The sequence below is a fragment of the Aquila chrysaetos genome, chromosome 3 (genome assembly GCF_900496995.4).
Source record: "Aquila chrysaetos chrysaetos chromosome 3, bAquChr1.4, whole genome shotgun sequence".
Classification (NCBI taxonomy): Eukaryota; Metazoa; Chordata; class Aves; order Accipitriformes; family Accipitridae; genus Aquila; species Aquila chrysaetos.
In genome coordinates, this window is record NC_044006.1 from 46,357,961 (window position 1) to 46,373,592 (window position 15,632).

Genomic DNA, 15,632 nt, shown 5'->3' on the forward strand with positions numbered 1-15,632 from the left:
GTTTTTATGATTTCGGTGTAAAGTTGAGCACATGTACTTATTTTACAAGGTGATTGGTTTGTCTGGACCTCTCCTTTTGCAGAGATGGAAGCAGTAGCAGCCAGAATAAGATTAAGATTTAAAGAGTAAGCTTTAATCACAGAATCATAGTATTGTTTAGGTTGGAAAAGTCCTTTAAGATCATCAAGCCCAACTGTTAACCTAACACTGCCAAGTCCACCACTAAACCATGTCCCTAACCACCACATCTACACATCTTTTAAATACCTCCAGGGATGCTGACTCAACAACTTCCCTGGGCAGCCTGTTCCAATGCTTGACAACCCTTTCGGTGAAGAAATTTTTCCTAATATGCAACCTAAACCTCCCCTGGCACAACTTGAGGCAATGATACAAACACTGTCATAATAATCGTGTAGGGTATCTGCAAGTATCTTAAGGCATGGATTTAAGAGCAGAAAAGATAGCTCTTATGCGTTCTCAAAAGAATTTTAAAACTTGATTTTTCTGTTTCTTTTATCAAGAACCACACTTAAGGATGCTGGTGCTAGGACCTAGTCTTGTGATTATACTTCAGCTTCTGTTCCGTTTTGAGGCAGAGCTGGAAAATGACAGTCAGTAAACCGGGTATCTTTTCTAATTGTCTGGTTACCTTATTTCAATATTTTTGTTGTAGTGATTTCTTGATGAATCTAAATCAAAGTAAATGCCTTTTTCTTAGTGGTTTTGACAGAATGGGACACTGAAAACAAGGGTTTTTAAATCTAGCTTATTAGTCCTAGATCCTATCTTCTGGTCACAGAATCATGTATGATTTGTTGCTTAGAAGAAAGTTGAAGGAACCTGTCCAAAATGGACAGAAATATCCACATACAAATTTTGTTCCATTATCTTACACAATGTTTTTGTTTAATTTATGCTCGGAAGTGCAAACTTTGATATAAATATTAGTTCTCTGCATCCATATGCATTTCTAAATCCCACTGAGTTTCTGCTTTTACATATTGTGACAGTGAGTTTTTCAAGCAAATTTGTGTTTAAAGAAAAAAAGAGTGGAGTTATCCCCAACCTTGGCTAGTAGCTAAAACTTTAAACTGTGATAGGGAAAGCAAATTTCATGTTGCCCACGCTGTGTGTTTGTGTTCCACATTCTTGCCTATGGGACTCCTGCTGCCGAGCAGCAAGTTGTGTACAGTGAACAGTAATTGTCAGCTTCAACATAAAGAGAGATTATAAACTGCTTTCAAAGAAGACTAATAAAAAGAAAATGCATGTCTGACTTGACTTGGGAGCTTATATGCCTACATCAGGAGTATAGAACATGGTTGCTGGTGATGGCAGTCTGGACTGCGTTCACTGACCCAGGACATTTATTCCAGAAAGGGAAGAGGCAACATTACTCTTTCATTTGTAACTTTTACTATTGAAAAGAGACTTGAAAGAATTACTTGTTCTTAACCTTTGTCTCAATAATATTTTAAACCTTTAATTGCACATTTTGTTCAATTTCATAGAATCACAGACTCATTAAGTTGGAAAAGACCCTTAAGATCATGATTTCGATCAAAATTGATGGAGGCGTAGAGATTTCAATGATATTAAGTCCCTATATAGTTTTTGAAAAATCGGTGAGTGTGAGGAGGAGGGAAACCCAAATGAATGCCTTCACTAGATGAGGCTGGAGCCTCAGAGCCTTCAGGCTCTTAGGCCTTCAGCTCCATGGCTGAAATGTGAATTCAGCTGTTATCTTCTGTTTTTCTTGGGCATATACCTTTTAGCACATGGGATCTTGGTACCAACCAATGCGTAAGTTCTTTAACAGGTATTTAGTGGACTCAGAAGCAACTTGAGTACCAAAATATTTCAGTGGGCAGTCAGGAAGTTTTCAGGGGATCTGATGGTAGAGTGCAGGGAAATCATGGCATGTACAGAGAGGGCACTGGCAGTTACTGCAGTGAAAGGCATTGGGATATAGATACAGATCTGTAGAAAAACAGGCTTGCTTAATTCTGTTACAGAGTAAATTGCTGTATCTTTATTCTCTTCACTGTGAAGCACTACTGCATCTGGATGTATGTCACAGCAGTTTTAATAATTAACTACAGCAGAAATTGTTTCAGAGATGAGCTTATCTGCACTCACTGTTTCCTCATTTACGTGTTTCCTCCTTCTGTTTGCTGCTTCTGTTATTTCTCATTTAGCTGTGGTGTATTGCTGTAGGCTGAGTGCTTACTGCAAATCCGCTGTTGGATTTAGCATTTTTTGGATTCCATAGTAATGAACATGGCAAAAAAAAATCATTATAAAATATGATAAAAATAGGCCAATTCAGGTTCAGCAAGAGCTTGTGTCTGCTTCTTTTTTAACTTAGTAAAACGTTCCTCATGATGAATGTTCGTGATATACTCTGGCACTTCAGCAGTGGAAACTTGATTTGCAAGGATCTGGAAAAATTATAAAGCTCTGCTATTGTTAATTAGTTATGCATTTTAATTGCAAGTGTTCTGATATTGTTATAGAATGGATTTACATGGGAGACTAAAATGGAGACACTTACTGCTAACAATGGAAAAAGTACTAAAGATGACACAGCCAATGGTTACAGAAGTGTAAAAGACTGTATCTATACAGGCTTTAAGGGTACCTGTGTAAACGAGCAATTCTGAAGATTTTCTTTCAGTTAATATGTAAAGAATATTGATTTTGTTTCCTTATTATAAAACTAAGGAATGATGAAAAATAAGAAAATGACAGTGCTGTAATGAAAAACTTTCTTGCATCTGTGTTTGTTCTGCTGTATTGTTACCAGTTCCCATATATCCATTCAAAATCTTTTACCAGTATAAAGATACAGTAAAATAGTGCATGTTAACAGTAAAATAAATTGTTAATGTTAAATACTGCTTTTTTATAATTTTACTTGTTCAAAGTATTACATTGGAAACAAGTTAGCTTGTGGACTATTAGTAAGTACCAGGGAGATACAGGCTGTGTAGCTGCTTTTTTCTCTAACCCCTTGTTCCATGTTTACAGCTAAGCAACAGTATAGCTTGCATTTTAGGAAGTAATATTATTTATCAAAATATTTTCAAACTAATCTAGGGGGCAGGGGAAGAAGAATTGTTGTAATGCTAAAATCTGGATCTCACTCCACCCATAGCACTTTATTCAAACATCCACTCTTGGAAAACAAACAAACAAAAAACCACCCACAAAAAAGTCAGTCCCACAAACTACCTATTAGAACGCCTTTGAATATTCAACAATTCAAAAGCATTTCTAAATAACATATTTCCTTCTGTGTCATTTAAAGAGCTAAACTAATCTGTTTTCTTTCTTTTGTGGATATGTTTTGTGCCAATATTTCCAGCTGTTTCCACCATTTCAAATCTGTGGTCTGAAACTTAAACTATGTCTATTGTTTCACAAAGCTATGTGTGCCTGTCAAGTTCAGTTAACTGTACTCTGTCAAACTTTATGTTAAAAAGCCTTTCAGTCAAAAAAGATACTTTAGTAATAGTAAGAGTTTTAAACAGATTGTTGTAATGTAAATTGGCTTTAGATGTACAATGAAATGCATACAGAAGACTTAGGATGAGAATGTTTGCATGCCTGGGTCAGTAAGAATTTTCCTTATAGATAGTCTACAACTTTTTATTATAGGCATCCCCTGATAATGCTTAATTTGTTAACTGAATTTCTTAGAGCAATATAGAAGCTTTCAAATTCTACACCTGAAATATGGATTTAAAATTTCACTTGTGGAGCTGTTTAGTGTATGGATAATATATTAAATAAGCTGGTCTTGAGCTGGTAGTTCCATTTCATTGTTCTCCTCTGACATCAGTGTATCAGACTTGCAGAACAGTACACTGTGACAATATGTTTAGGTTTAAACAATTACAGATAATTAGAATGGTAAGTGTCATGATGTACAAGTATTAGTGAAATATGTTTTTAATTATTACTTTGCTTTGTGTCATATTTCATCCCTTCAAGCCAGCAATAGCCTCAAGATGCTTTAGCCCATTAATGGAAGTTCTCCATTCCTTACTAATTATCTGTAATTAATACCTTGCTAAAAAGTTGGAATTGCTTAGTCTTGTCCTAGTATCATTCATTACCCATATATTTAAAAATGTAACTTAATTTTAATTCAAAGTAAATTCTTTTACAGATAATTTTTTCTGAAATTTTCTCTTCCATTCTGAGGAAAAATAAAAATATATATATATTTTTAATCTGTATGTTATTCACATTAGTAGAAAATAGTTTGTGTTCTACCAGAAAATTTTCCTTAAAACCATAACAAAACAAAAAAGGAAACATTTTGGTAATAAATATTTGGAATTGAAAGTTACTAGGCCATTTCTGGTTTCATTGGCAATTTATCTCTGGACCTCTTTACTCGAGAGATTGCTCCATTTTAAATATTTTGGAGCTAGAGTTCCCTATTCCTTTTTCTTTTCTGTTGACCTTTTTTGTATCTTGATTAAGGAATATAAATAATTTCTGGTTAATTTAAAAATATTTCAAAGTGTCTTTTTGTAATCCCTATTTTCTTTAGTATTCTGAAAGAAGTCTTTCTTTTTAAGTTGCTCTATCTTCTTGTGTCTGTTTTGCTTTGTTACTCAAAGCACTTAAAATCTTCTGTAGAGAAGTGTAACACTTAAATTACGTTTCTTTCTAAGCGGGCTATGTAAAAGCATCTTCTTTTTGATTGCAGTCATGACCAACTAAAATGACAAAAATTACTAATTTAAATAATATAAAAGTGATAATGATGATTTTTCTAAGACGTCTGTGTGTGTTTGTAATACAATTCAGCTGTGTAATGCTGATGAATTCCTTGAATTTCACTGATGCAGTATAAAACAAGAATAGAAACTAAAAATTTTCTTCGTCTTTTTAATTAAACTTCTTGAGGAAATTATTAAAGAAAAAAGCAAGTTGTATTGCAGCACTCTTATTTGGATCTTCTTTAACCCACTTAGGTTTTTGCATTCTTGACAATTTTGAATTCTTGAGTCCTGGAGGAGACTGTGAATTACTGAGCACAGTAGCTGGACTGTCACATTTTATTCAAAACACGAATTTGTAGACACATGGTTAAATTTGACACAGTGGAAGGGTTATTTCAGCTTTTGTAAAGGAAAGCTTTGTAAAGGAAATGCATTGCAGAGCTAATTGTCATTCTTTAAGGAGTTAACCAGCTGCTTGTTTGAGGTGGCTGAAGCTGATAACAGCCTACTTGCATAATAAGATGTTTCACTGAAGCTTTTACCAAAGGCTCTTTAAGGAAACTGAACAGATTTAGGGTAAGAGTAAGGATTTACCAGAGTATATTATTTGTAAGGTATGATTGCTGTGTTCTTATTTACTTATCCTTGACTACCCACTGTCAACCTCTACTAGAGACTGGATACTGGGCTAGCAAGCCTGTGGTCTTATCAAATACATCCATTTTTATGAAAGACCCTATCTAAAATATCCCTCCTTGTTACATGTAATTCATGTTTCTGGATGGTCTGGTGATTTAGCAATAAGAAAATAGACTAGAATTTTCTTATCTTAATCAGGCCAATTTATCTTGAGGTAGTGCTGTCTGATAAGCTCCCAGTTCCTGCTTTTGTACCTACCTATGTTTTGGTTTGAGAGATTCTGCGCACTACTCGGTTTTCCATTAATAGGATTCTTATAATCACTAAATATAGGAAGCCAAACTGCTTGGGAAGGGTGTGTTGACAGAAGAATGCCTCTTCTAAGTGACTAAAAAGCGGACAATTTGGGTTTTTTTTATTTTTTATTTTTATTTTTTTTTAATCTGGAAGGCTCATGGAGCAGCATGAAACTTTGCTATTTTGTGTGCAGATAGCTGCAGAAAAATACAGAGGGAAACATGTAAGGAATAAAGAGGTTCTTAGTTAATACCATCCTTTTTTGATGCTGCAAAAACCAAACCAGACAAGACATTTGAAGAGTCATGCTTCTACAATTTATTAACTTGTTCCCATACTCTAAAAGTTTGTCACTAGAAGGTTGATGATTTCTTTTGGTGAGGCCTCAACTCTATCAAAAATTTTTTTTATACATGTAACTTCTCATTGATTTAGTTAACAACATAAAGGTGTAGCAAGATACTTGCAGCACCTAACTGAATTAATTTGTGGTTATGAAGTGTTTATTTACTTCTCTAACACTTTGCTGGAGAGCTAGAATTTGGCATAAGCTTCTTGGAAGAGTTTTATTTCTGATCCCTCCTGAACCTGCCTACCTAATACAGCATGTATTATTCTGGACAGGACTGTTGAGATGTAAGGTTTAATTAATGAAAGAAAATCTGTTATTGCTTATAAGTATGATTTCTTTAAGACTAATTAAGAATATTTATTCTTTTTTGAATTACTACAGTGTACAGACTATGACCTGGATTATGGAACTGAATGTTTACATCTGGCTCTGAAATACTGTAAAACAAATGCCAAACTTGTTGAAGGAACAGCTGACCTCTGGAAGGTAAAGGCAATAATGATCTCTATTTTTTATATATCTTTTAAAATTAATAAAATTTTCACACTACCATAAAAATTCAGGTGTGTTTTATTTATGTGTAATATTTAGGCTTTTCTCTTCCAAAATTTCCAAATTTCAGAATTGTTTTTGGATTATCATGAGTTTTTTTTAGAGCTCATTGTTGTAGACAGAGTTGAGCAGATGTTACCCAAGATAATTAATGAAGACAGTATTAATCTGGAAGTAGAAAAACCAACTAGGTACTTGAATAACCTGAGAATCTGTAAAATTATAATTCCATAATCTCTAAAACTAAGAACATTCTTTTATGAGATGAGCTTTCCCCTGCTATTTCTATATCTTTTGTCTATTTTCCTCCACTTTTTCTATGAGGACGTCACTGTTTGTCTGATGCCAAACACATGGCTAACAGTTTGATTTTTAGAGCAGTTCATTACATTCAGTAACACTGTAATGTTTAAGAATTCTTCAGTCTTTTAAAATTTTTTAAACGTCATTCACCTTGTCTGATAATCTGTAGGTTCCTGACAACTGACAAAGCAGGTGTGTATACAGGTGCCAAAGGATATATCCCTGCTGCTTAAAAGAATCCCATTTCACTGTTTTGGATGGTGGGATGTTATTCTTTCTCAGCAGCTGTTGTGTCATGCAGTTTTTAATTGTTTCTTTTTTTCTTTTTATTCTATTTCTTTTTATTTATTTTTTCTTTTTATTTTATTCATTACCACATTGAAGGATCTGGAAGCAGCTCAAATCACTCCATTTGTCTTTGACAGTAAATTTCCTCCAACGGGACATGATTTCTAATAATATGACACTAAATCTTACACAGAAAGGTAATTTCCTGAATCTGCAGTGCAAATTTCCTGTGCAATTTAGCAGCAAAATTTACTTACATGTTGGTTGCATACAGCAACTTCTTTCAATATCTTTCTGGGATATAGTCTTACTTAAACAGTATATTGTCTGTTTTCTTATTCAGTCTTCTAAAGGACAGATTATGTCGTGTTTTTGCATTGCATCACTGTTTGGATGGTTTCATTGTTCTCATTGCAAAGCATGGTACTTACGTGAAGGGTAACAAAATATACCCATAATGTTCACTCAGTTCTTTATAATGTTTATATAGTTTTTTACTATGTGTAGATACTACTGATGCCCAGCAGATGAAGTGTAGTCTTTTGACCTGGGATGACAGAATAATTAAGACTGAAGGAAACATGTAGATGTCATCTGGTCCAACACCTTGCTGAAAGTGGAGCCAGGTTAGTTAGATTAGGCTGCGCAGGGCTTTGTCCAGTTGAGTGTTGAGTACCTCCAAGAATGGAGATTTCACAGACTCTCTGGGGAAAACAATTCCAGTGCATATCCCCCCATATGGAGGAAACTTTTCTCATAATATTTGGTCAGCATTTCCCTTACTGTCTCTTGCACTGGGAAAGGATGAAAGGCCGACAGAAAAATCTGCAAGAAAAGTCCAGTTTACTCTTCTCTATGGCCATTAATTGTGACCCTTCCCCACCCTTCATCTTCTGTTCTTCAGGCTGAACAAACCAAGTTCTCTCACGCCATCTTAGCAGCCCTGCTGGGCTTCCTCCTGTTCCTCATTGCGTTATACTGGGGAGCCCAAAACAAGAAAATGTACTCTGGTGTGTTCTCAGAAGTGCTGAATACAGGGGAATAATCCCTGTGTTCCCTGTAATGAAGTTTACTTCCTTACTAATACAGCCCAGTCAGTAGGACTCCTTTTTTGCACTGCTACACACTGCTGACTCATGCTTAGCTTGTCCAGAAGGTCCTTTTCTGCAAAGCTGTTTTCTATATTTTGGCATCAGTATGGACTGCTGCACAGTGTTATTCTGTCCCAGATGCAGGATGCTGTATTTGTGTCTGTTATATTTCACAAAGTTTCTGTCAGCCCCTTTCTCTAGCCTTTCTGGATCCCTCTAAATGAGTGTTGTACCCTTGAGCATATTGAATACTTCCCCATTTGTTGTCATCTACTAATTTGCTGAGGGTAATTCCCCTTTCCCAGGTTATTAATAAAGATATTAGACAGTATTGTCCCTAGTATCAGCCCCTGAGGAACAGCACTAGTAACCAGCCCCCAGTTACACTTCAGACTTGAGCTTGTGCACATCTCTTTTAAAAGAGAATTGTTGAAGCGTTAGTGCCACTCCAGCATCACTGGTGAAACAAAATCCTGATGCTGTTAACGTTCTAGCATGTGGGACCTACTGTAGTAGTACTGGACTTTAAAGAGGCCTGTAAACAAATGGAAAATGGTAACATGTGAAGAGTGAATTCCTTGTAGGTGCTCGGATATTGGACAGAGAACTTTTTTAGCTGGTGGCATGCTGGAGAATATCATGAAGAAGGAGATTCAGGTAGAAAAGCTGAAAATACTGTGGACCAGGTGAAAGAGTCTGTATTGGGTTTGTGTGGTAAGATTTTGGTGGCGGGAGGGCTACAGGGGTGACTTCTGTGAGAAGCTGCTAGAAGCTTCCCCTGCGTCTGATAGAGCCAATGCCAGCCGGCTCAAGATGGACCCACTGCTGGCCAAGGCTGAGCCCATCAGTAACAGTGGTAGCACCTCTGAGATAACATATTTAAGAAGGGGGAAGAAAAACTGCACAACTGCAGCCAGAGAGAGGAGTGAGAACATGTGAGAGAAACAACTCTGCAACACACCCAGGTCAGTGAAGAAGGAGGGGGAGGAGGTGCTCCAGGCGCCGGAGCAGAGATTCCCCTGCAGCCCGTGGTGAAGACCATGGTGAGGCAGGCTGTCCCCCTGCAGCCCATGGAGGTCCACAGTGGAGCAGATATCCACCTGCAGCCTGGGGAGGACCCCATGCCAGAGCAGGTGGGTGCCTGAAGGAGGCTGTGACCCTGTGGGAAGCTTGTGCTGGAGCAGGCTCCTGGCAGGACACGTGGAGAGAGGAGCCCACGCTGGAGCAGGTTTTCTGGCAGGACTTGTGACCCCGCGGGGGACCCACGCTGGAGCAGTTTGTGGAGAACTGCAGCCCATGGGAAGGACTCACGTTGGAGAAGTTTGTGGAGGACTGTCTCCTGTGGGAGAGACCCCACGCTGGAGCAGGGGAAGAGGGTAAAGAGGAAGGAGCAGCAGAGACAATGTGTGATGAACTGGCCGCAACCCCCATTCCTCTTCCCCCTGTGCCGCTCAGGGAGAGGAGGTAGAGAAATCGGGAGTGGAGTTGTGCCCAGGAAGAAGGGAGGGGTGGGGGGAAGGTGTTTTAAGATATTTCTCATTACTCTACTCTGATTTGATTGGTAATAAATTAATTTTGCCCAAGTCAAGTCTGTTTTGCCTGTGATGGTAATTGGTGAGTGATCTCTCCCTGTCCTTATCTTGACCCATGAGCCTTTCGTTATATTTTCTCTCCCCTGTCCAGCTGAGGAGGGGAGTGATAGAGTGGCTTTGGTGGGCACCTGGCATCCAGCCAAGGTTAACCCACCATAGAATCTCAGTGCTGACAGTACTGTGCAGTGTGACAGTAGCAACAGCACCCATTGGCATGCAGATACTGTGCTGCAGGCCATGCAAAGCAGTGAATATGCTATATATAGTATACACAAAGATGCTGGTGCCATGTCATTAAAGTACCTATACCTTCTCACATCCTATTCCGTGTCTTACTTTGTAGCTAAAAGTCATCGGTGTCTTCTGTGGCTTGTGAAGACATTGAAAGTAAAAGGCATAAAAATGACGAGGTCTGTAAAATAGTAAATTGCTTCTGCAGCAAATACTCATATCAGAATAGGGGCCACAGAGGAAGATAGCTCCTTTCTGCTTGAATAGCACCCTGGTATTGTTCACTCTGTACTGGGGTGTTTGGCAGGTGACTCGGAGCAGTACCATTAAAGAAGAGAACACTCGTGCTCCGTTTGTGCAGTTTGATGAAGTGCAGAAGAGTGCCAATTTTCTCAAGTGATGCTTGCCTACAAAATCATTAGGAGCTGTTAGTGTTTGTTACTAGTCACCTTTTAGAAGCAGAATTGTCTTTTCTTAGCTGTCATAATAATGTAATTTGTAATATGTTGTTGTTTTTTTCTGGAAGGCTTTTCAATGCTGACATAAATTATATTTCATATGCCAAGAACTGATGTGCTCCCAATGACCCCAGTCTTATTTTTTCAAAAGAGACAAAAAGATATTCCATACAGATAAATGAAAACTGAAATAAATAATCATTGTTCAGTTGAGGTTTCAGAGGATTTGTAACAGAAAAACTGCAGTCTATTAACAGGTGAACAGTTTCTGAAGTCCAAGTGCTACAAACCAGTTTCATCCTATGCGGAGCTTAAATTGTTAAAGAGCAGATCTGATATTTGTAAGAGTTCAGTTTGTTTATTAGGTGCACAACCTACATAACATTAAATGATTCAGAGCTATGGGGAAAAGTTACTTATGTGTTCAGATATATTGTTTTCTTGAATTAACTCTATTTCACCTGAGCGCTGTCTACTTACAGTGCATTAGAAAAAGTAACATTACAAAGTTACTTATCATTGAAGCTAAAGTAAGAGATAGTTTGTTTACTTTCTGGTAGCAAATTACAAAATTAAAATCATTCTTTGTATTGACAACAACCAGCAGGAACATTCAAATTACTTCAGTGTTATAAATATTTATTAAGTTCTATTACAAATGTAGTTATTATGTAACTATTTATAAGATATTTAGGATCAGGATGGCAAAAAAGGAAACAGAATGACACTATCAACACCACATTTTCAGTTTCTCTGTGCTTGACACCTTTGAAACAAAATGACCTTATATGTTCTGGGGCAATATCCTCTTAAATAAAGTATAAAATCATGTAACAGAATGTAATTGTTGGAGTCTAATATATATATGTGTGTGTGTGTATAATGCAGATGAAAAATGCATTGTAAGAACATTTTTAAAAGATTGATATGCATTTAAAGACTTAATGCTGATAGTGCAAAAAATCCTCACCATTTCTAAAAAGAAAGGTTATTTTCTAATCCTACAAAAACATCCCATAGAAAGGAGATATGTTTATACCTTAATAGAACAGAGGGAAGTACTTCATTAAACTAAAATGCCATGCATTTTGTGTATGTGTGATCATAACTTTATTGTGTGTGTTTGGTAAAGAGTTATGTTTTGCATTTAACATATAGTTTTGTAAGTCTGAAATGTTCATCAAGCTAAACCATTTTGAAGAAGACTTCTAATCATTAAATGGGAAGAACTTTGAAAGACTTTTAAAAGAGCATCTTCCTAGATAGTGAGAAGTTGCAGTCTGACAATTGAGAGAGAAGGGCACACAGGAAAATAACCCAACCAACCAACCAACCCTTGTCTGATGATTTTGAGGTTTTACTAAATAGATATAGTAGATTATTTATTATACAGAAAAGTAGAGAAATGTTTAATAAGTAAGATTAGTCTGCCAAAAAAACCAGATGATGGTTTAATATTCTGTGATAGAGAGGTATTTCTGTTGAGTTTTAGTATTTGGCCTAGCGATATTCTGGATTGCAACAATAACATTCAGAAAATCTTGGAACACTAGATGCTCAAGAGGACAAAGTGAAAATTAATGTTGTCACATGAAGAGAGAGAATCTGAGTAGTTAGAAGCCTGTGAGTTTGATATTGATCAACAAAACAAAAGAGTGCACTGCCACAGGCAGAACTTGATTAATGAAGAGTTAAGGGGCTAATGTAATTAATGTCAACCAACATGGAATTTACTTATTTTGTGAAATTGACCTCAAGCCTTTTTTACAAGATTGCAGTCTTGCCTGATAAAGATGGTAGTGCTGATAAAATATACGGTTGGCAGAAGTTTGACTTGTTACATCTTAATTAAAAATTGTAATTGGACTAGTCCTCATTAAATAGATTAAAAATTGGATAACTGATATATTTCAAAAGATAATTGTCACCACATACAGTTCCACAGAAACTCTTATTTTTTCTAAGCTATTTAACATTTGTCTGATAAAGTTTGCAGACAACACAAAGATTTAAGGATTTGTAAATAAAAATACAGTTGATCAGAAGTAAACTATTGATAAGGATTGCTTGGAAAACAATTTAAACAAAAGGTCTACTTTTCATTGCAGCAAAACATAAAGAAGTGTTTTTAGAAACAAAAAAGTATAGGCCTTATTTAGAGAATTGTTCTAGGAAGGCAGTGACTTTGAAAGTGGTGTAGGAATGACAGAGGATAGCAAGTTTCCACTGTGAGCAAAATACCTTATGTCAGCCACAGATATAGAAACAATATGAAATTAAAAGAGATGTTCTAGTATTACAAGTGCATCTAGAATACCATCGTCAAATCTAGACTCAAGCTCTGTGCAACTGTTGATAAATAGAGAAGGTTCAGAGAAGAGCATGAAAAAGAAGATTAAATGGTGATTTGGTAAGTCCGTAGAGATTTAGCTTAGTAATGTGATATAAAAAAACCCCAGAAATGGATGAGGTAGAAGATCTCTCTTCTGCAAAGTGAGAGACCTCCTGTGTGTCATTTTTCTTACTTATTCTTTTTCCACTCTGATTTTTGCACCTCACCTGGGCTGTGAGAGTGGAGAGTGCCATCTTACTTTATGGTATAGAGTGGCAGTTAAAGTATTCTTCCTGGTTGATTTGGCTAGATCTGAATTGCTTTTTGCTGGGGTGAGCCTAGAATGCAAATCCACTTCAGTGAAACTAGAGGTAAAGCAGTATAGCTGCTCAGAACAATAAACTATCATGTTGACTATCCTTAAAAGTTGTTTAAAACAAATTCATACTAAACCAATCAATGGTTAGAATTAAACAAAAGGGTGTCTCTGTCGTGGTTGCCTGCCTTTTGAATAAGTTTCATCTAAAATGAAACTTTGGTTGGATTTAGCATCTTATTCAATATTGAAAGAGGTGTGGAGAATCCCGCCCTCCCTGACTGGTAAGTGGTGGTCACCTGTGGTAGCTGGCAGGGTTTTTCCCTCTGTCAACTTTACTATTTTCATAAAACTTATAGGAGCTTGTATCTGAAATTAGCTTATAGGATCAAAGATTATGAAAGAAATATATATGGATAGTGTGATATGGTCTCAGATGATTTATTTCTCTAGGAAACCATCCTAAAAAGTATGTGCTGATGTCTGGTTCAGAATTTCAGAAGTGATTTTAAAGGTTCATTCTTAAATTTTATTCTTCTGTGTTGTTTTCTTGAAGACTGGGCCTACTTTATGAAGTAACTTCTTTTTAAAATCAGACTATTTAAAAATACTTTTGCATATCAAAGAGATTGTGAGCCTTAGAGTATGTGAAACCACTTTTGACAGAGCTTAGATAGTCTTGTTTCTTGAAAGGTTTTTAGATGGTAATCTGATACAGGTTTACTGAAAGTTCAGTATAAAAGCCCTCTGGAAACAGGTAATTAGAAAGAAACCTTGCAACAAAATTGGTCACTCAATAACTCTTTATCCTTAAATTTAAATTCAAGACGTTGATTCTTCCCAACAGTATGTAAACTCAGACACCTGAGATTTCTCAGGCTAGATTCATTCTCTGGCTGCTTCTCCTGCACAACAACCTGTAGGGAAGTAAGTTAATTTTTAATTTTAAAAGAATATAATTCCTTGGAGAAATGATGAGTAATGAGAAAGGTAATATTATTAATCTGTTTCTGAGTACAATACACAGCTTAATTTATGAGATGGAAAGGAAAGCAGTTACAAGAATCCTTATGTTAAAATCAAATAATCATTTACTTGGAGACTAAAATGTTAATACCTACAATGGTATGCTTCTGCTCTAAGATTTACTTTGCAGCACTAAAGCTTTTGGAATCCGATTCAGTCCATTTCAAAAAGATAGAAGAAAATTATTCAGACTCTAGAGAAACAAATGCAGAAAATCCAGTAATATTTTATTTAACATAAAAGGAAGTTGCAGTAAAAACAAAGACAAGTATTTAGGAGTTATTCTTATATAAGATCATGTCACTGCATGTCATTGCAAAGACATTGCTAGCAAAGACTGTTAATGTCTTGGGTAGACACTGTCTTTAGTTTTCTGTTACTTTATTTGCAAAGCCTAATACTGGGACTGTCAACCACCATGAGGGTACAAAGGCAGATATGAAAGGTGTTTTTTTGCAAGTATCAAGTAAGTATTCATCCATCTTATTGTCAATCTAACTTGATCTGAATGCCTTCAAGAAGATCTTGATGGTTTTTAATCCTCTGAAAGCTCGTACAAAGCCTATTATAGTCTCACTGACTCCCACTGATTAATTGGACTCTCATTAACAGTAGTAGTCTTGCACTACTGAAAAACTACACCTATATTAGTAAAAGAAATAATGAGGCTTCTCCCTGGCTGTCATTCTTATGATCACAAGTCCTATAAAAAATTAATCTATTTCACAATAAAATTATAGAATAGAATAGATGTGTGAAAATAGGTGCAATATCATGTTTTTTTGATTCTTCAAAGGGTTAAAAAGAGTTTTAGGTTTCAAATGAGTTCTAAGCAGATCTAAGTCTTTAAAAAAAGGTTTCTCTCGAGTCTCCAGTATTTTCTGCAACTTCTGTTCTAATGACTTGCCAGTCATATTTTACTAGAATTAAGGAATTGACAATATCATTTGTTTATGGTATTTCAAATGTAAAGGATTGCCTTCAGGGCATTGTTTTATTGGTTTTACATTCCTTCCTGCTATGTTAAATCTAATGAGGCTTGTCTGTCCTTTAGGTGACCTACAAGCGGGATCTGTATGCAGCTGAATCGATTATTAAGGGTATGTGTTCGTCCTTGTGGCTGTCAGTTTGCATATTCTTGATCAGTTTGCATATTCCTGAGTCTAATTAAGAATCTTGTGTACTATAGTTTTAAATGTCTTTAAGAAAAGTTTTATGATGAATAAAATGTGCTTAGGCAAGTTGTTTTAGCTTGTTCACTGGAATACTTATATTATGCATTATTTACCTTTATTTACTTCTCTTAGAATAGAGAACCTTATAAAAAGCTGTGTATATTACAGAGTCAGAGATTAATTTTGAATGGCTTTATAAGGAATAAACATTTTTCTTCTTTCATTTGCAGTTCAATTC

At 36.1% G+C, this 15,632-nt stretch overlaps 1 protein-coding gene across 12 annotated transcripts in view; it reads left to right on the forward strand.

Moving 5' to 3' along the window:
* Positions 1-15,632, forward strand: part of CRPPA (CDP-L-ribitol pyrophosphorylase A) — a 120,444-nt gene that overhangs the window by 35,663 nt on the left and 69,149 nt on the right. For all 12 annotated transcript variants that reach the window (XR_003922619.2, XR_003922620.2, XM_030008355.1 and 9 more), the window contains exons 4-5: positions 6,412-6,516; positions 15,274-15,319. Coding sequence is in view for 10 of the 12 variants with exons in the window: in XM_030008355.1 (XP_029864215.1) it covers positions 6,412-6,516; positions 15,274-15,319 (151 nt within the window). In the remaining 2 variants the exon portion in view is untranslated. The remainder of the gene's footprint in view (positions 1-6,411; positions 6,517-15,273; positions 15,320-15,632) is intronic.